This window comes from Orcinus orca, chromosome 6 (genome assembly GCF_937001465.1).
Source record: "Orcinus orca chromosome 6, mOrcOrc1.1, whole genome shotgun sequence".
In the NCBI taxonomy this organism is placed as follows: Eukaryota; Metazoa; Chordata; class Mammalia; order Artiodactyla; family Delphinidae; genus Orcinus; species Orcinus orca.
The window spans coordinates 87769820-87791468 of record NC_064564.1 but is presented as its reverse complement, the minus strand read 5'-3'; the positions used below and the strand labels follow the sequence as shown (position 1 = coordinate 87791468).

General features: G+C 45.6%; 1 protein-coding gene and 1 non-coding gene across 7 annotated transcripts in view; one reads left to right on the top strand and one right to left on the bottom strand.

The window, feature by feature from the left end:
- The window catches only part of GALNT12 (polypeptide N-acetylgalactosaminyltransferase 12), a 53883-nt gene that overhangs the window by 23351 nt on the left and 8883 nt on the right, over nt 1-21649 (bottom strand). Inside the window, exons 1-2 of one of the 6 annotated variants that reach the window (XM_033431186.2) lie at nt 16961-17386; nt 3200-3369 (exon numbers count right to left, since the gene is read on the bottom strand). In XM_033431186.2, coding sequence (XP_033287077.1) covers nt 3200-3369; nt 16961-17325 — 535 coding nt within the window. In that variant the 5' untranslated portion in view covers nt 17326-17386. Of the gene's footprint in view, nt 1-3199; nt 3370-16960; nt 17387-21649 lie in introns of those variants that run through there. The other 5 variants (XM_033431184.2, XM_049711139.1, XM_033431185.2 and 2 more) reach the window with 5 other exon arrangements.
- Nucleotides 5677-5749, top strand: TRNAE-UUC (transfer RNA glutamic acid (anticodon UUC)). Its single transcript has one exon. It is a non-coding gene; the product is annotated as a tRNA-Glu (tRNA).

Here is a 21649-nt window from a genome sequence, read left to right as displayed (position 1 = left end):
AGGGCAGGACTTCTTACCTCCAATACACGCTGAGAGGGGCATCCTGCTGACTTTACAAATTACCACGATGGGGAGGGGAAGTCTTGTCCCCCCACAGTCTTGGCCTTACATTTATGGGAGCACTGAGCTGTACTGGGCTGTATTCCTGTCTGCTGAGCAGCTGCTTGATCCCATAAAGAGAAAATAATCTGATATTTGCTTCTGAATGAATACACTTCTGAAACGTTTTTGGCACACTGCCGTTTTTTAAATAGTTCATAAAAGCAGAAGTTATCGCTGAACAAGTGCCAGCAATGGGCCAGACCCTGACGTAGCAAGCTGCCACCTTCATCTCATTTAATCCTCAACAATGACCCTGAAAGGTTAAGAACTACTATTATGCCATTTTACAGGGCTGGAAGGCAAGGTTGAAACTGGTTAAGCTCCTTGCTCAAGGCTATACGGCTGCAAAGTGCTGGAGCTGGGATTCTAGGCTATGCGGTGTGACCCAGAACCAGCGTCTACACAGACATATTTAAAACAACCCTGGGAGGAAAGGAAATGGAGATGCACGCCTACTATAAGCTGGCTGCTACGTGAGGTTCTGTCCTACACATGATCTCATTTATTCCTCACCACAAGTCTTTGGTATTAGTGTAGATAAACCCATTTATAGATTAGAAACTAAGGCTCAGAAGACAAGTGACTTGCCCAAGGTGCCATGACGGGTTATGGTAAAGCTCGCCTAAGACCCCTGACCACAGAATTCAGCACCTTGTAGGCTACACTAGGCCTCAACCCCCAGTCTGGCTTGCCTGCCGCCATGGGGAATGCCAGCTGTCCCCTAAGACTCACTCTCCCCATGCTTTTCAGCTGAGCACATGGACACCCTCCATAGAGACGATGTTCCTAGCCTCCCTCACAGGTAGGTGTGGCCAGGTGACACTGTTCTACTCAGTGGGACTGAGGGCAACTTCCAGGTGTAGCTCCCAGTCCCCTTGAAACCCTCCTGCTGACGGGAGTGAACAGGAGGTGAAGACCCAGCCTGGGCTATGCAGACAGAGGCAGTGCACCATCCTCGAGAAGAAGGAGACTTAGGGCAGGAGGAGCTGGGCCCTAATAGCGCGGAGGGGCCACACCTGCCCTAGACTATTACCCCAGATTTGTGATGTGAGCGAGAAATCAATTTTTATCTCATGTAAATCACTGTTATTTTGAGTCTCTGTGAGAACAGCCCGGCACACCCACCAATTAGGACCTATACACCAGGCTCTGAAGTCAGACAGACCAGCCTCAGAGCCTAAAGCAGCAGATGCCCAATAAGCAGTGGCTCTACCCTGATGGGTGGTCCGGGGTGGTGATTTGGTTTGAAACGGGCTCTAGCAACCAAGTCCACAGCTCTCCCTCTTGCAGGGCCGTGACATTTCCCCTCACTTCAGCTTAGCTGCCCTCACGTCAGCTAGTGGCCAAAGATGTGCTGGCTGACTACCGCTCCATGGACAGGGCTAACCCCAGCCAGGCAAGGCCATGGCAGTCCCTACGCCCCTCCTCCTTCCATCCGTGTCCACCCCCAACGTCAGCCTTGCTCCACAGGGCAGCACAGTTGAGTCCCCAAGACCTAGCGACGTTCCAGCTCTCCCGATAGCCCTCAGGCGGCTCCCAACAGGCTCCTATTTAAGCTAAACCCCTTAGATTGGCCTCCGAGGCCCCACCTGATCTGGCCCCACCCACCCTGCAACCTCATCCCCCAGGTCACCCTCCACCAGCCGGTGGTCTGACCCGGAGAATGGCTGCTGTTCCAGCTTCTGCACCTGCTGCTTCCAGCCCGGCCCCTCTCCCCAGACCTTCACTGCGCTGCCTCTCTAGCTTCTGGCTTAAAGGCTACCTCCTCAAAGAGGCCTCCCTGACCTCCACCCGCTAGAGTAGGCCTGGTGCCCAAGCCCCACTCGCTCTCCTGTTCCCAGTATTCTTTCAGAGCACTTCCTACTCGTGCTGTAGTATAGTATCACGTTCCATTATGGTATGCTATGTTATATTGTGTTGTACTATGTGATGCATATATTATGTTATGTTCTTTATATGTTTATTGACCATCTCCACCCACCTCTCTAGAATGTGACTTTTATGAGAGCAGGGATTTGTCTTGTTTCCCACGGAATCCCCAGCGCCTTAGCACACATTCAGAAAACGTTCACTGAATCATAAAGGGCCAGCCTTGGACTGCAGTGAATTGCTGGATCCCAGGTCACTGGTTAGGTCTGTAGGGACAACAACCACCCTTTCAATGGAATGCCTCTCCCTGGCTTCAGTTCTTCTGTCTAGGCTGCCCCTTTTTGATCTCATCCCAAACTCAACATGTTCAAGGCCAAATGCCCCGTTCCCCTGCCAGACCTGCCCCTCCTGCCCTAAATGGCTTTTCTAGCTCTGGGACCGCATCACCCTTCACCCGGAGACCCAAGCCGGAAGCTCGAAGGTCCGCCTCACACCTCAGCCAGTTTCTGGGCCTGTGGATGCCACCTCCCGGGTACCCCTCCTCCCACCCGCCTGCCCTTGCCCTGCCCTCCCCTCCCACCCGACTCCAAGCCTCCATCTCCTACCTGGGCCACCTCCACAGCCCCCTGGCCTCCCTGCAGAGCTCCCTAGTACCCCATTCTCCACACTCCAGCCTAGAGGGATTCCCCAAAGAGCAAAACTGGTCTCCTGCTTGAAATCCTGCCTTGGCTCTCCCTGCCCTCAGGACAAAGCCCCAACTCCTCAGCCTCGGGTCGAAGGCCTGAGCCCTCTCCCCCCACCCACCCCCGTTCATCTCTTGCTACTCACTGCAGCAGCCAGCCCTCCATCCTTCCTGAACTACTTGCAGATCCTACACAGTCCACACAGCACTGCACCTCTAAGCCTTTCCATATTCTGTGCCCTCCACTTGAAACGCCTCCCTCCACCTTTGCTGTCTGCAAACCCAGCCTTCAAGATTAAGGTCAACCATCCCCTCCTGAGCACCCAGGTGGGGTGAGTCCCATAGCACCGTGTGGTAGAGCCCTCTGCCATCACATCTGCCTCCCCCCACCTGGCTCTGAACTCCCTGAGGGGAGTGGCCAGCCACACAGGGGTGCAGGAAGCCTGTCCTTCCAGGCCTGTTCTATATGTCCCACGTCACACTCTCGCTTCCCAGGCACAGCCACAGAAGGGCAGGCTCTTCCAAGAGCCCACGTCAGGCGCTCACCTCGATCGCTGTAGTCATCTACAAGGATAACTTCTTCTAGCAGGGTGTCTGGGGATGTCTCGAGGACACTGTAAACTGTCCGAAGGAGAGTTGACCAGGCTTCATTATAAAATGTTATGATGACAGATGTCGTGGGCAATTGATCATAATTGTATTTCTTCTCTTTGCACCTGCGAACACAACACAACTTCAGGAATCAAGACCCCACTGTTGACTGTATGTACCAGGCCCAGGCTGGTGCTGGGGATGGAGTGATGAAAGGGACGTAGGTCACGGTCCTGGGGCCTCCCCCTGGGGAATGGCAAATAGCTGCTGGGATGTTCCAGAGTCCCCCGTGTTCCATCAGGAGACCCAGCAGATTCTTTAAAAAGGTTTTAAATACTTAACGAGCTTGAACTGCAGGTGCTGTTTTTAAGCTTTAAAGCAATTTCCAGATTTGTGCAACATGCAAACTCAGCAGAATCAGAAGGGAGGGGGCTGTCACTTTTCCCCGCCCAACAGCTCTCCCATCTGTCCACGCCTTTCCAATCCCTCTGAGGCCTTTGCTCAGACTGCGCCCTTTCCTCCCTTTCCTGCTTGGCACACTCTCTGTCCTCTTTCAAGAACAACTCACCCCGCCTTCTCTGGAAAAGTCTGGGGACACCTGTGTGGGGCAGGTGCTCGCCCCTCCTTGCTCCTACAGCACCTTGCCCACGTCTCCGTTTCAGCAGGTGTCACTCTCCGTGCTCCAGAACTCACCACCACTTGAGTCTCCCCCTACCTTCTCCCAGCACCTTTCCTACTCTGCATCCCAGCAGGGGCTATGCTTTCAAAGGTGATGCACTGAATGCATAAACTGGAACCATGGCTAGGATGTGTGAACATTCCAGGAAGGGCTCTGTAGAGAACACTGACTACCCCCTAGCCCCCATACCACTGCCACCACCCACCCTCCCGTTCCATTCTGAGGCAGTCTCGTGGTGAGGAGGGCGCTGAGCCCACCCATCTCTCTGGGGTTAGGCCTTGGCTGGCAGTGATAAGAACCATTTAGCTCCCTCTTTCTTTGGTAGGGTTTTCTGTTACTTTGCACAGAAGGTTCCAGGTTGACACAGAATTCTCTCCTCAGAGTAATGGATGACAAACTCCCAGTGTCATCCCAGGGAGTAGGCAGTGCCTGGAAATCAGGACATGGCTGACAGCAAGATAGGGGAGGAACAGAAACCCACAAGGGACACCAGAAGGACCAGGGTTTGAAGGCTGGCCTGGCTAAAGGCCAGACCAAGGGATGGGGTGGAAATTCGAGAAGAAGATAAATGTTGAGGCCTGGCCAGCCTCCGGGGGCAGAAAGGGAAGGTCTTACAGATAAGCTAAGTGCAAGATCAAAGAGATGGAGAACCAAGCAGGGTGAGGGGTGAAACCAACATCTATTGACTATCTACCACGTGCCAGGCACTGTAGCAGTGGGACCTGTATCAGTCAGTCACCGATCATTTCCTCATCGCCTACTATGTGCCAGGCACATAGGCAAAGCCCCTGCTTCCCAGAGCTTACAATCAGGTGGACAATAATCAAATAAGTAAACATATCAATAATTTCAGAAAGTTAGGGTGCTATGAAGAAAAGGAGGGGGATGAAAGAGAGAGCAACTACAGAGGAGAGTAGGAAGGGGGAATGGAGGCAACCACAGAACAGGTAATCAGGGAGGGCCCCTCCAGGAGGTGACATTTAGGATGAGGCCTGAATAATGAGGGACCCAGTCCCACAAAAAGCAGAGGAAAAGCCTTTTGTGTACACAACTTATTTCTTTTTTTCTCCTTTTATTTTATTATGAAAATTTTCAAACATGCAAAAAGTAGAGAGAACAGTATAAGAAAGTCCTGTGACCCTTTCACCTAACTTCAGTAGTCCTTAACACATGGTCTTGATTCATCTTTGTCTTCACCCACTACCCCCATCCCAGACTAATTTTAAGCAAAACCCAGCATACCACAGCATCCATAAATATTTCAATATATATATCTAAGGGATAAAGATTCTTTTCATAATGAACACAATATCATTGTAACACTTTAAAAGTTAGCAATTCCTTAGTGCTATCACATCTCCAGTCTATAAGCTTTCATCAAAATTAATGGTGTGTCTTCCAATGGTTGGAAGACACACCATTCTCTTATGAACCAATAAGAAAGACAAATGCTACCAATCATAACTGCAGAATGCTCTGATTTTAAGAGACATCCTAATTTCAGAAATGTTTAAATATTTTTTTTAAAGTGGCTTAGAGCAGCGGTACCCAACCTTTTTGGCACCAGGGACCGGTTTCGTGGAAGACAATTCTTCCACGGATGGGGGGTGGGGGGTGGAGATGGTTCAGGCGGTAATGCAAGCAATGGGGAGCAGCAGATGAAGCGCCGCTCGCTCCCCTGCCGCTCACCTCCTGCTGTGCGGCCCGGTTCCTAACAGGCCCGGGGTTTGGGGACCCCTGCCTTAGAGGGAATTCCCTGGTGGTCCAGTGGTTAGGACTCTGCACTTTCACTGCCGAGGACCCAGGTTCAATCTCTGGTCAGGGAACTAAGATCCCACAAGCTGCACCACGTGGCCAAAAAAAAAAGAAAGAAAAAATGCCTTAGAATTGATGAAATGTAGCACTTTATTTCACTCTCAAAACCTCTTCCTATGTTAGCATTCACTGTTCCTATTTTAAAGACAAGGCTGAGAGGCGGGGTAGCCTGGACAGTTCTCAGAGTGCCTGCAAGTGTGTATGTACTTGGCTGAACTCCTTGTGTCCCTGTGCGATCCTGTCACAGGGTTCTGGCTCGTGCCTTTGACCCTGCGGGAGGCTCAGGTGGGCCATCAGAATCTAAACAAAGATCCCTACATCCCCTCTCCTCAACCAGCCCTCCCTCCTACCAAGAAACAGGAAATTTCTCCTCTCATCCCTCTCAGGGTCTTCTAAGTAGCTCCAGGTCCCTTTTCCTAAGCGCCAGCACAGTTTCTGTAGAGGGCTCTGAGGCTACCCAGGCAGCAGCCCAGGCTCTGCCATCACTGGGGTGGCCTTGCCACATGAATAGGCTTATCTGAGAGTCTCTGAGAGGGGCTGGCTCTTCTCAGCCCTCTTTACATTCTCATGCCTGCTTCATCTGTAGGCTGGAGGCATGACCACGCTGGTGCCCTGAAGCGATAAGGCATTCCCATCAGCCTTAGCCAGCGGGACCTGAATTCTTGGACACGCTGGTCTTCTGAATCACGGAAGTGGCTACTTAGCGCTGTGCTCCACAGAGGGGAGTCCAGCCCACACTCAAGGGGAGGAGAATTAGGCTCCTTCTTTTAAAGGGAAGACTATCAAAGAATTTGTAGGTATATTTTAAAACCACCACACACGAACAGAATGCAGCAGGAGTAACAGTATGTGGCTTCTAAGACCAGGTCATAAGACACCGAAGGTTCCTCTTTGTTCCCTCCCATGGACCATCCAATCTGGGGAAAGCCAGCCACTGTGTAGTGAGGACACTCAAGTGTCCCATGAAGAGATCTATGTGAAGAGGAACTGAGGCTTCTGACAGCCAGGACAGCCCAGACAGACTTTCCAGCATATGATGGGCCATCCTAAAAGCAGATCCTCCAGCCTCAACAGTCCCAATCAAACCTTGAGATGACAAAAAACCCAGGTAGCATTTTGACTACAATCTCATGAGAGACTCCCAAGCCAGACCACTCAGATAACGCACTCACAAATCCTTGACCCACAGAAATTATGCGAAATAATAAACGTTTTTTGCTGTTTTAAGTCATTAAGTTTTATGGTCACACATGCGCTGAAATAAATCGCAAGGAAACTATCAGACAGGCCTGAATTGACATTTTATAAACCAACAGGCCTGTACTCTTAAAAAACGTGACTGTCCTAAAACACAATGAGAGTCTGAGGAACCATTTCAGACTAAAGGAGACTAAAGAGGCAGGACAACTAAATGTCCTACTTGATTCTCAATTAGATACCGGGTAAGGAAGAAAAAAGTTGCTCTAGAAGTTGGGACAGTTGGAAACAACTGATATTGTATACATTTCCTGAATTTGATAACTACCTTCATGGTATCATGAGAGAATGTCCTTGTTTTTAGAAAATACACACAGAAGTAACAAAGGATAAAAGATTATCATCTCTGTAACTTATTCTCAAATGTGTATAATATTATAGGATACATATAGAAAGAGAAAAATTAAGTAAATGTGGCAAAATAATGAGTGGGTCTAGGTGAAGGATATAGAGGATTTTGGCTATTCTAGCAAATTTTCTCTAGGTTTGAATTTTTCAAAATTAAAAGTTTAATACAAAAAGAAGAAAAGAAAATTTTTAATGTTGCAAAGGGTGTACCCAAACACCAAGCCAATTCTGACCTATACGTATCTCAATCTTAGTGGCCCTGTCCAAGGCCCTCTCCTTTCTCACTCATTCCCACTTCTACCAAAACAGCTGCCCTCTGAGGATGTGGAGGAAAAAAAACACTTGTACACTGTTGGTGGGAATGTAAGTTGGTGCAGACTGTGGAAAACAGTACGGACATTCCTTGAAAAATAGAACTACCGTATGACCCAGGAATTCCACTCCTGGGTATATGTCTGAAAAAAACCAAAAACACTAATTTGAAGATACATGCACCCCAAATATTCACAACACCATTATTTACAATTGCCAAGATATGGAAGCAACCTAAGTGTCCATCAACAGACAAATGGATAAGAAGATGTGGCAGAGGGTTTCCCCGGTGGCGCAGTGGTTGAGAGCCTGCCTGCCGATGCAGGGGACACGGATTCGTGCCCCGGTCCGGGAAGATCCCACGTGCTGCGGAGCGGCTGGGCCCGTGAGCCATGGCCGCTGAGCCTGCGTGTCCAGAGCCTGTGCTCTGCAACGGGAGAGGCCACAACAGTGAGAGGCCCGCGTGCCGCAAAAGAAAAAAAAAAAAAGATGTGGCAGATATATACAATGGAATACTACTCAGCCATAAAAAAGAACAAAATTTTGCTATTTGCAGCAATGTGGATGGACTTGGAGGGCATTATGCTAAGTGAAATAAAATAAGTCAGACAGAGAAAGACAAATACTATATGACATCACTTATATGTGGAGTCTAAAAAAATACAACAAACTAGTGAATATAACAAAAAAGAAGCAGACTCACAGATACAGAGAACAAACCAGTGGTTATCAGTGGTGGGGGGGTGCAAATTATTGGACGTAAGATAGGCTCAAGGATGTATTGTACAATATGGGAAATATAGCTAACATTTTGTAATCAATCTAAATGTAAAGTAACCTTTAAATTTTGTATAAAAATCTGAATAAATTTTAAAAATAAAATAGAACAAAATAAAAGAATAAAAAGTCAGAGACAAAAATTGTTTTAATTAAAAAAAGTTGATGAAAACAAAAACAAAAAACAGTTGCCTTCCTCCAAATATATGTTAGAGCAAAAAGAAAACACACACATATATGTATAAGAATATTAATAACTATGTCTGGATTTAATATTCTCTGAGTACTAGACAGGGTGCATAGAAAAGCCACCACAGCCCACTAGAAGCATCAGAAAGAACTGCTTATACTACATGAAAAAAAAATGTGTTTTTGTGAAACTAAAATTAAGATTTTTTTATCTTTAAAAATAAGGTAAAGCTAAAATTTAGTTTCACATATGCACCAGTCCAAAGAGAAATGAGTAGAAATAAGGACAATGAGGTTTTCAAACATGAAATTTATTCAGTTTAAACGAACTGTCCTTTAGTTTGAAATCACATCCTTACTGTTTTGGATTAAAATTTATTTCTTCTCATGATGGAAGTAAATAGGAGAACAAGACAAGCTCTGTTTGACCAAATAGAGTTCGGACTGTATGTCAGCCCCTCCTCAGTGTTTTTGTTTATGTGTTTTCACTGCTGTGCAAAATCCAGAAGTTCAAGGGCACTGTTCTCAAATGTCCAGGTGGGCTATTTGTGTGCTCTGAGATTACAAGATACCAATTTAGCAATATACACTCAGAGCTTTCTTTTTTTATTATTATTAAACATTTTTTATTTTTGGCCACGCTGCGCTGCATATGGGATCTTAGTTCCCCAACCAGGGCCCTCAGCAGTGAGCGCTTGGAGTCCTAACCACTGGCCCCCCAGGGAATTCCCTACACTCAGAGCTTTAAAATGTTCCTCTTCTCATTCATCTCATATCAATACATCTAACAATTTCTCACCCAAGTGAATAATCAGAGATACCCTGAAGGAGGCTTGTCGTAAAAATTTTTCTTTGTAACATTATTTATAATAGTGAAATTCTGTAAACAATTTAAATGTCGGAGGATAAACATTCATGGTTGCATGAAGAAATGCTACATGGCCATCCAAAGCCATGTTTTCAGTATTTAGCAATAAAAAAAGGATGGCCACTCTCTGACGTTTAATCAGAAAAGCAGGGTACAGATCTATAAACAGCATCATGTCAGTTCTTCGAACAACAAAGTGTGTGTGCATGCACTCACACATAAACAGTAAACAATAGAAAGAAATATGCCAAGAATGTTAACAATGGTGATCTCTGAGCAGTGGGATTATCACTGATTCTTATTTAATTCTTTATATTTTTCTGCATTCTAAAATTGTTCTATAGGGCTCCCCTGGTGGCGCAGTGGTTAAGAATCCGCCTGCCAATGCAGGGGACACGGGTTCGATCCCTGGTCCGGGAAGATCCCACATGCCACAGAACAACCAAGCCCGTGCGCCACAGCTACTGAGCCTGTGCTCTAGAGCCCGCGAGCCACAACTACTGAAGCCCATGCGCCTAGAGCCATGCTCTGCAACAAGAAAAGCCACTGCAATGGGAAGCCCATACACCACAACGAAGAGTAGCCCTGCTCGCCACAACTAGAGAAAGCCCACGTGCAGCAACAAAGACCCAACTCAGCCAAAAATAAATAAATTTATTTAAAAAAAATAGTTCTATAATGAACATGCATCATTTTTATAATCACAAGAAAGATTTTTAAAATGCTGAATCATATTTCTTTAGCTTGCCATAGCAAATGTCTTCACTGAGTAATATTTAACATTCTGCCCTCTCCTTTTTTTGTTGTTGGCGTAGTATATTTTCTCCTTTGTTCTTTAAAATATCGCTTTACAATAGCCAAGACATGGAAGCAACCTAAATGTCCATCGACAGATGAATGGATAAAGAAGATGTGGTATACACACACACACACACACACACATATAATGGAATACTACAGCGACATAAAAAAGCGTAAGATAATGCCATCTGCAGCAACATGGGTGGACCTAGAGATTACCATACCAAGTGAAGTGAGTTAGAAAGAGAAAGACAAATACCATATAATATCATTTATATGTGGAATCTAAAATATGACACAAGTGAACTTATTTACAAAACAGAAACAGACTCACAGACATAGATAAAAAACTTATGGTTACCAAAGGGAAAAACGGGTGAGGGAAGGATAAATTAGGAGTTTGGGATTAGCAGATATAAACTACTATAAATAAAATAGATAAACAACAAAGCCCTACTGTATAGCACAGGGAACTATATTCAATATCCTGTAATAAACCAAAATTGGAAAAGCATACATATATATATATAACTAAATCACTTTGATGTACACTAGAAAGTAACACAGCATTGTAAATCAACTATACTTCAATTAAAGAAAAAAAGAAGATAAAACATCCTTTAAAAGCATTCTCCTTCATGAAGTTCAATATATCCTTCCTGAATATCTCTAAATTTGCATCCAGGAAAAACACTTTCCCCTTTTCCTGGGTGATAAAAAGCTGTGCATCCTTCCATTAGGCAAGGGCAGCTATGCATCACTCAGGGTTCCACTTCTGCATAGGAGATAAAAGAGAGCTCAGAACCAAATTCACTGCTAAATCATAGTAAGCCATCCTTTCCTTAACTTTCTGGTATAATCCATGTGCTTTGTAAGGGCAGGGGCTGAACTGTGTTTTCCTCTGTATTTTCTGCATGCTTTGCAGAAAATACCTAGTAATACCTAATAATAATAGTAACATTTGTTGAGTGCCTACTACATGATAGGCAGCGTGCTAAGCATTCTACATGCATTATTCCCTTTAGCCTTCAAAACAACCCTACTGGGTGCGGACTACCATAACCTCCACCAGTACAATATATGTCTATGTATTTTATGGATGTGAATGAATGGGTGCGGCAAATACTTCCAGGTCTTCTTTTATATTATATTTAGGTTATCACATAAACATCTTTAAAAAAATGAAAATTCATATCCTTTGGAGAACAGGCCAGGGAGGTCATAATATACATAGGTGTGTTTTATTGGCCCAGAATGCCTTCTCCTTTCTTCATCTTACTGCACTTTGCTCTTTCAGGAACCATGCCTCCTGCACTCTCAAGCTGTATGGTTTGTGCAAGGCTGGACACACACACACACACACACACACGCATACATACAATGTGTGTGCACACACTTGTGTATACATATGCACATATACACACCCCTCTGGGAAGGTCACATGCCCCTGGCCTGACCAATCAACATTTTCCTGATGAAATCAGTTGAGTCCCTGTATTCAGGGCCCAGAATAATCTGAACCCAGTTCTAATCTCAGACTTTTCTGTCATAGAAGTCAATATATTTTCTTTTATATTTAAGTCAGTTTGCATTGAGTTTTCAGTCACTTTCAACCAAAGAACCCTAACTAATAGAGAAAATAAGTCTTTTTTTAAAGTGAATATAGGACTTCCACTCAAGGCAGTATGAAAGATTTAAAATATCTGGGAACACCTCTTGGTAAAGGACACCCAAAAAATTCTTGATAAAATACTTTTAAAAAATCTTTTAAATGCATGAATCAGCTTACAAAAAAGTAAAAGAAGTCCTCGGAGCACAGGAACAACAAGGAAATCTATGAACCTGGATATTAGAGGTATCAGACAGAGCATAAAATAAGTATGCTGACTATGCTTAAATAAATAAAAGAGGACCTCAAATGAATGACAAAGAAACAAGAATGACAGACAAATTTAACTCAGTATAGACATCTCACAGCAAAGAGCAAGCCAGGGGACAGTGGAATACTATCTTCAAATGCCAAACTATCAACCTGGAATTATATACCCAACCAAACTATTTTTTGAGAACAAGAGCAAAATAAAAACATTTTCAGATAAATAAAACTGAGTGTTTACAACAATAACCTTGTCTACAGCAAGAAATACATGATATCTTTCAGGAAGAAGAAAAGAATCCCAGAAAGATCTCTGAGATCCAAAGATGACCATTCAGGAAAGAATGATGGGAAGAGAAAATGGTAAACATGTGGATAAATGTAAACGAATACTGCATTTTTAAAAATGTCTAATGTGTTGGTTTAAAAAGCAAGACAGAATTAAAATAGTGGAGTAAAATGACATACAAATTGGGAAAGAAGGTGATCAATGTTAAAGCATTCTAGGATCCATAGTTATCGATTAACTTTAGACTTTTTTCAGTTAAATATATACTTTCAAATTTACCACTAAAGATTGGAAATAGATAACTGCCAAATTAATAGAGAGAGAAAAATGGAACCAGAAGGTTCTATGGGTTCAAAAAGCAGTATGGAAAAAAGGGAAAAAACATAGAAAAAGCATAACAAATAGAAAGCATAAGTAAGATGGCATAATCAAACACTAAAGTATCAGTAAGCACAGTAAGTATAAATGGACATAACTATCTAGTTAAAGTCAAAGACTGTGAGTCAGGATTTTTTTTTTAATGATAACACAAAATCCAGCAACATGCTAATTAGAGACATGCCTAAAAGCTAAGTCACAGAAGAAGTGAAAATAAAAGGATGGGAGAAGGTATCATGAAAACTCTAACCAAAAGGAACATGTTCTGTAGACTTAAGGTACTGATTCAAAGAAAGGACGCCACTCTGACAACCACAAGATGGGTCTAGGAAAAACTAATAAAATAGCCTCAGTTTACAACCTTGTCGGGGAAGCAAAGAAACATCAGTCTAATCTCCACACCATGTGTGATGTTTCTCCAAAGGTAATGTTAAGAGAACAGACAAGCAGGCTACCTCTCTGCAAAAAGAGAAATCTTAACCAACTCCCTCCTGCCAACCCCAGCAAGACACAAACACTTTCTTTTGCTGAATTACCTATTTAGAGCTATTTTGAGACTCTTTGCCATCCTAGCACCCAAGTCCTAGTCCTTAAACTCGGATACACACTCTGCAACTATAGCACTAATACGGCTAAAACCAGAGCAAGCGTTCAGGAAATGCAAACACCTGTGTGTATTATTTACACACTTTTCTAACCAGCGGTTCACAACTCCTTGGCAGTGGCAGAGAACAGCTGATGTTCACATGCGTGGCAACCCCATACATGTGCGGTGGAAATGCAGAGCCCCAAGGGCGCTGTCACTCCACCTTTCTCTCCTGCTAAAGAGGTCAGAATGCAAATGAGAATAACAGTATAGGATTATCTCAAGGCTTCCCTTATCTATGAAAACTAAAACTTCATGTAAGTATTGGTACATGATTACCCATCATCACTTGTGACACACCTTGTAACTGACTGTGATGTCACCACGAGTTTCATCTGCATTTGACCTGTAATCAGTCCCCACTTTGTCTAATTCTGGTATTCTCCCACAGCCTCAAAAGCACCCACCCTTAATCTTCGGAGTGAGAAATCCAAAGGCTCTAAGCCAGTAGCTTTCAACACTAGTTGCACATCAGCCTCAGCCTAGGCCCTACCCACCAAAACTCTATTTAATCATTCTGGGGAAGATCCCTCACATAATTTTTCAAAGTTCCCCAAGGCCACAAACCCAGCTATCTGGCTCCCCACTTTGGCCTGCTGCCATCTCACAGTGAAAGTTCCCTCTCCTCACTAGGCTCAAATGAGACGATATTTGTGAAAGAGTTTTGCAAACCCTATACTTACTACACTACCATGCAAGAATTCCTTGTCATCCTCCTCCCTCCTCCTTTTCCTCCTCGATTCAGTGCCGTAACTAATAGAAAAAAAGCGATGCACTAATCTACTGGCATGTGAATTATTAGCCTCACAGAAGGGCCAGGGTCTACACCAAGTCTTGAAGAATTAGAGCCAATACTTCGAAGTGTCTCTATTAGCTACCAAGGCTTGCAGATGCCAGAAGAACCAAGCCAAACAGTCCCTTGCCTATGATAACACACTGATCCCCTGTAGTGCAAAGACTTTGGTTAAAAACATGTGTGGGCCTTTGTACATACTCATGCCTGAATATGTTCTCACCCACTTACCCGTGTGTATATTTTTCAGAATCTATTTCTATACCTGGAAAAGTCTAGAAGGATACACAGCAAAATGTTAATAGTGGTTCTTCCCAGGATGGTAGGTTTATGGATGATTTTTCTTTTTCTTTTTTTTTTTGCTTCTCTGTATATGCAAACTTTTCTAGAGTGAACATGTATTGCTCTTATAATTAAAATTAACAGATAAATAATTGCTTCCATATCAAAAGGGAGGATGGAATAAAAGATCTGGGTTCTAGATCAGCTCTGCCCCAGATCTGTGTGTTACCTTGGGGGCATGGCTTTTCCTCTCTGGTTAGATTGGATGCTCCCTCAGGACCTTCCCTCCTATGACATTCAAGGATCCTAACCACACCTCTGCTTATTAATTAGTTCTAACCCTCCCCCTCACCCAGGACCCCGACTGTGAACTCATAATCTGCCATTCTGGTTTCTCAGGCTAAATCTCAACACCTTATTAGGTCCTCACGCCCGTATGAACTATAATAAAAGTGAGTCTTCGTGAAAGGCCTTGACACTACTGGCTACATCTAAGTTATACCTCAAGGCCTGGCTGGGCTGAGACCGACACAGATGGAGCTCACCTTTCTCTCTAGGCAAGAATGACCCAATAGGCCTTGCTGCAGGAATTAAAGACAGGAGGCATTCACACTCCTTATCACGCTGGGTTTGGATTAACTTCCCAGGGTCATTGCAATAGCAGGAGCTATAAGCAAATCCTGATAGGACACAGAGCAGCTGTGTCACCATGGAGATGGAACACCATACGCCCCACAGGTCATCCACAATGTTTCAAAGAGACTTCACAACCTGGGACAACAGAGGAAGTTGGAACCTGGAAAAGAAAAACTTTATGACCAATCCCTGGACGACTCTTAAAAGCAACCTCCTGAGTGTATTGTTGGCAACAGGGAAGGCAGGAAAAACTAATAAGAACTGAGTACACAGCGTGTTCCCAGGTGTTAGGTGTTTTATTAACTCCTAGGTTGTGTTATTTCTACTCATCCCCTATTTTGCCGACAGGGAAATTGAGGCTCAGAGAGGCTAGATAAGTTGCCCAACATCACAGAGCTGATGAGCAAAAGAGCCACGATTTTATTTCACATGAGCTGGGTCTGAACCCTGATTCTGACCTGAAAGCTTCCCCTAGACCTTGCCTCAGTGAGCACCCTTCGTGTTTCAAGGAGATAAACATATATTCAGCCATTTGGCTGAAGAGGAGGAACTACCACCAACCCCAACAAACAAAGCTCGACTCAAAAAGATAAACAGTAAAAGTGCCTAAGGTAAAAGCATAGGCTAGGCATGAGCAGATCCTGAAAAACAGCAGAGACAGTGAGGTGCAAATCCATTCAAACTTTGCCAGTGAGGGCAGAGGTGGGGCCTCCTCCTGCAGACATTCATGCTCTCTCTGACCAAGGACGCACAGAGCAGTTGCCTAAAATCCTGAAATCAGCACAGTACCATGGGGGCCAGGAGGGTCACAGTCCCCCAAGGCCAGTTCCACCACTTTCCAGCTGTGGGGCCTTGGGTGAGTCACCTGACCTCTCTGGGCCAATTTCCACACCTGTAAAGCAGGAGGGACAAGGAGCAGGGAGGAGTGGCAGATGCCTGGTAGATACAGGAGGTTGCCCACTTGGCTCCAGAACCCCCTCTCTGAGCCCTCTTTCCCTCAAAGTCTTTAAGGAGGGGGCTCCAGCAGGGACCTGGAAGATCCCTACCAAAAGAGGAAAGGAAATAGAAGGTCAGGAGGGCCATCCTCCACCTGCCAGCTTGTTCCCTTCTTACCTAAGCAGTGGGTACAACCCCTCCAGACAGCAGCTCCTATAGGAATTAGGCCTCTGACCACACAGGTTCCAGGACTGTGTTACCCACAGGAGTCAGCTCTGCTGGACCACAGCCAGAAGGAGCCCTTCCCAGCAGCCGCTCCTTCCTGACTTCCTCCACTTAAAGGTCAGGAGTACCAGAGAGAGGGCAAGGAGGCTTGCGACTTCCGACTTGCCCTTCCAGGCACCTTTCATCTCACCTGCCAGGCGGGCCCTCCCCTCCTGGTTGATTCATGGGCCCTGGTGCACACAGGTGCACACAGGTAAGTGAATGAAGCCTGTCTCGAACCCCACAGGTCCTTAGCTTCGCCAAAGCAGGACGTTACAGGCGTAACTGGACTGGGGGTGCCTTTGGACCCAGGAAGGGCACCCAAAGGGTCTCATCTGAAACCTGTCTGCAGATTTGTCAATTTCTGAGATTTTTCTATGTTCATTTTTTAAAACTTTCTCCCCCACCCCGCAGTATGAACACTTTCACTGCCCACTTCCGAGTGACTCAATAAGACGCGAGATCCCCAGGTCTTTCGAGACCCCGGTTCCACCTTGCCACTTCACAGCTGCAGAAACTGAGGCCCGGGGACTCCGAGGGCGGTGCTTCTCCCGCCACCTGGGGACTCACAGAGGGTTCCAGCGCTCGGGCAGGCGGCGGTGCAGCGAGATGCGGTCGCTGAGGTAGATGTTGATCTGGTGCAGCCGCACGCTCTCCTCCTGCAGCCGCAGCTCTTCGCCCTGCAGCTGCAGCCGCACTGCCTCGCCTCGCGCGCCCAGAGCGTCCTCCCGCACCGGCGGCCGCGGCAGAACCGGGTCTCGCCGCCCAGAGCGCGGGGTGCGTGGGAGTCCTGGCTCGGCCGTCCCGGCCCCGCGCCGCGCCCGCAGCACCGAGCCCAGCCCGGCCAGGGCCAGCAACGCCAGCAGTACCAGCAGCGCCTCCCGGCCGCGCCGAAGCCCTCGCGGGCAGCGCCTCCACGCCGCGCGCCCCAACATGCGCCCACCAGCTGCGGCCAGCGCCCGGCGCGCCCCGAGGCGTTGGCGCAGCCAGCGACCCGGATCCCGGAACCGGCGCGCCGCCCCGCCCCCGGCCCGCCCCACCTGCGCCCCGCCCCCTTCCCGCCCCTCCTGCCTGCCGAAGGGGCGAACTTTTACAGGGTCCTCAGGAGGGCTCGCTGAGCCGTGCACCTTCTTGGTGGGCTGTGTGCTTTATTAAAAAGGTAACGGCCGTAAAACCCTCAGCTCAGCGCCTGGCAAGTCGTAAGCGCTCCGTAAATGTTGGCCGAATGCGCTGTGCAGGGCGCTATGAATTTCACTGCCATTATCTCATCTGACCCCTACACAGTCCAATAAGAGAGGTACATTTTACAGATGAGGAGACTGGGGCACAGTGAGGCTAATTTACACCGGGCTATCTCATGGAGGCCTGCAGGCATACCGACCTAAGACATACTGCTCGGATCCCTTGAATAACAAACCCTCCTCTGGCTCCCTATTAGTCGGTAATGTTTCTTATTCCTCACTTTACAGACGCCTCCAAGAAACTTATCAAAGAAATGAACTATCCTCTCAGAAAAACACGCAAACACACCCATGACTGCACACACCCCAGGCCATCCCTTCATGTTAAGTAGCCCGGTTCTTGGCTAGAGGTTTCCTTTGGGAGGACTGGGAGAATAAGGAAGCCACAGGGGTGCCGGAAATATTTAATAGGGTCCAGACTAGAGTGAGGCATGAGGCTCTCTCCAAGGCGGAAAATTGAAGTGTGGGCCAAATAAGCCTCAGTAATCAAAATAAACAATATTTTTCAAAATCAAAGCAAAAAATCCATGACAACAAAATACCAAAATTTTAAAGGCAGAAAATCTAACCCTGTGCTTGCACAGCTCACTTCACTCACCTCACCCTAATCCCAGCCCTGATTCTATCTCTTGATTTTAGTGAGGATTACATGGATAAATACATATGTAAAAATTCATCAAGTTCTTCTTTAAAACCCATGCACTGGACTTATGAAAGTTATATCTCAATTTTTAAAAATAAAGAAATAAAAGAACAAAGAATAAAAAAAGGAGAACCCCTAGCCTCCAGGACAAGTGCTGAAGTCCTCAGCTTGACTGGAGAGACCCCCATAATGTGACTCCAAATTCTGTAATGCCTATCGCCCCAACCACTGGGGGATAGAGGAGGCATGGTTTCACTCCAGGCCTTTGCATAGGCTGTTCTCTCTGCTGGAAATGCCCTTCCCCAACTAGCAAACTCCTACCCATCCTTCAAGACCCTGCCAAAAGCCACCTCCTCCATGAAGCCTTCAGCAATTCCATGGTTTTTTAGGTAAACGTATTTAAAGATCACATCATCCTTTTGTGTATTAGTCAGGGTTCCACAAGAGAAACAAAAGCAGGAAGAGATATATTAAGAGAATTTACTGCAAGAAATTGGCTTATACAATTGCAGAGACTGGTTAAGCAAGTCCAAAATCTATAGGGCAGGTCATCAGGAATGACAGGCTGAAACTCTCTGATATAAAAAGAAGCTACAATCCACAGGCAGAATTTCTTATTTTCTAGGGCAATCTCAGTTCTGCTCTTTAGGACTTTAACTTATTAAATCAGGCCCACCTAAACAATCTCCTTCCTTAAAGTCAGCTGATTGTAAATGTTAACCATATCTATGAAATACCTTCATGGCAACATCTACATTAGTGTTTGATTGAATAACTGAGGATTAAAGCCTAGCCAAGCTGACGTATCAAACTGACCATGTCTAGTAGTTTCCGAGAATTGCCATAACAAACTACCACAAACTAGGTGGCTAAAAACAACAGAAATTTATTCTCTCACAGTTCTGGAGGCAATAAGTCTTATTAGCAGAGCCACATTCTCCCTGGAGGCTCCAGGGGAGAATCTGTTCCATACCTTTCTCTTAATTACTCGTGTTGCCAGCAATCCTTGACATTCCTTGACTTGTAGATGCATCACTCCAATCTCTGACTCCATGGTCATATGACATTCTTCTAGTGCGTTTGTCTCTGTGTCCCTTCTACTCTTCTTCTAAGGGCGCTGGTCATTGGATTTGGGCCACTCTAATGATCTCATCTTAACTTGATTACATCAACAAAGACCCTATTCCCAAATAAGGTAACATTCATAGGTATCAAGGATTAGGACTTCAACAGATCTTCTGGGGAGACACAATTCAATCCATATCACCATCATACTTTGTTACAGCCCTTCATACCCTGGCCTTGTTAAAAAAAAAAAAAAAAAAAAAAGAATGTAAAGGATTAAGAGTATGGGCTGTGGTCACTTTATGATCCCAGAAGTTGGTTCAGTGTCAGACACAGTAAGTGCTCAATTCATGGCTGGCTTTGTGTCTCACACTCACTTAAGTAGGCACCTGTTTGAACTCAGTGGGGAAGTACCTGATGGAGGGCACAGCCTGGTTAAGTGCAGAGAAAAGTTACTCCCAAAAGGTAACAAACATGAATTCTTTAGGTCTTCTTGCTGGAAGGGCCTCAGCAACTCAGTCTGGATGTTTTCAGAATCTGCTCCTAGAAATCCCAAGGGAAAACCATCCAGGAAAGTAAAAAGGAGGCTGACTGGACAGGGCTCCAGTTATTCTCCCTGAAACCAGAGCATTGACACATTTATTTGCTTAATCCTTTGAGCTTCCTTATTAGATCATCGAAGCCTCGTCTCTAATTACCAGAGGACTTGGTAACCAGGCCAAAGGAAGTACGTTGTCCAGGCCCACAGCTGATCAGTAGCAGAACAGGAAATAGAACAGAATAAAAAGGTATGGTACAAACTGCTAGATGTCTGCCAATATCCAATCTTCTCTTTTTCCTTCTCTAGAATCTTTTCAAAAATGTGTTTGTTTCTCTGGACCCATTGTCTTCCAAAATAAAGACTATATTTCCCAGCCCTCCTTGCAACTAGGCATGGCCAAGTGACTAAGTGTGCCACCAATGGGCTATAAGTGGTGGTGTCAAATAGGGCTTCTGAGTAATGGCCTTAAAGGAAACTTCCTTACCTTTCTTTCTTGCTGGCTGGATTGTGGCTATGAAGACTGGAGCTCAAGCAATCACCTTGGGTCATGCACTGAGAATGGTGAAACACCATGGCAGAAGGAGTCCAGTTCCCTAACATTGTGGACACTGAACCAGTCCTGCTGGCCTCCTTCCAGGCTTTGTTTAGTGAGAGAGAAATAAACTTCTATCTCATTGAAGCCACTGTTTCTATGGGTTTTCTGTCTTAGGCAGCCAAGTCTAATCCTCACTGATACAGATGATTAATTGCAAGAGAATTCTCCCCAAATCTGACTCTGATGGTACGGTGATTTTAAAACCAGGCTGAAAATTCTTTGATACTCCCTCCCCTTGAAACAAGGCAGACTTCTAACTGCTTCAACCAACAGAATATGGTAGAAGTGAAGTTCTGTGACTTCTAAAGCTAGGTATAAAAGGCCATGAAGCTTCCACCTTGTTCACGGGACCACTGTTCTCAGAGCCTTGAGCTGCCAGGAAAGAAATCTGACGATCCCGATGCCATCACGCCAGAGAAGCCACAGGCAGACATACAGTCAACAGGGTCAGCTGAGCCCAACCTTTAGCCACCCTAGACAGCCCAGGCATCAGACAGGTGAGTGAAGAAGCCATCTTGAAAGTGGCTCCTCCCCAGTCATTCAAGCCATCTCAGCTATGGCCCCAGATGTCACAGAACAGAGAGGTGCTGTCTTCAAATCCCTGACCCACAGAACCCATGAACATAATAAGATGATTGTTGTTTTACACCATGACGATTTGGGATGGTTTGTAACACAGCAGTAGATAACTGGAACAACTGGATGATTTTAATCAACATATTTCAAGAGGAAATATTACTGAGCATCTAAACATGTGCCAGGTACTGTGCTACAGACTAGGCAAACTACAATGAGCAACTGTCGATGATAAACAAAGCTGGATACTAGTTAAATGGGAAAGACAGATTTGAATCGGTAACATACCATTTCAATAGGGAAGGAGGTCCAGTATGAACTGATTCAACTTTGATTTGCATAGGGGTAACTGGGAGTTTTAAGTAGAGTTGAGGAAACGAAAAATTACAAAGGATTGGTCAGCATAAATGCTGATTAGCCCAGATATGTCTGTTGGCTTGCAATCATCGAAGTCAGGATTCTATCCTCCCACTGAGACTGGCAGACAGAGGCCCTATCCTTCCTGACGATCGCATTTTAAAGGAATGACTGGGGCTTCCCTGGTGGTGCAGTGGTTAAGAATCCACCTACCAATGCAGGGGGACACGGGTTCGAGCCC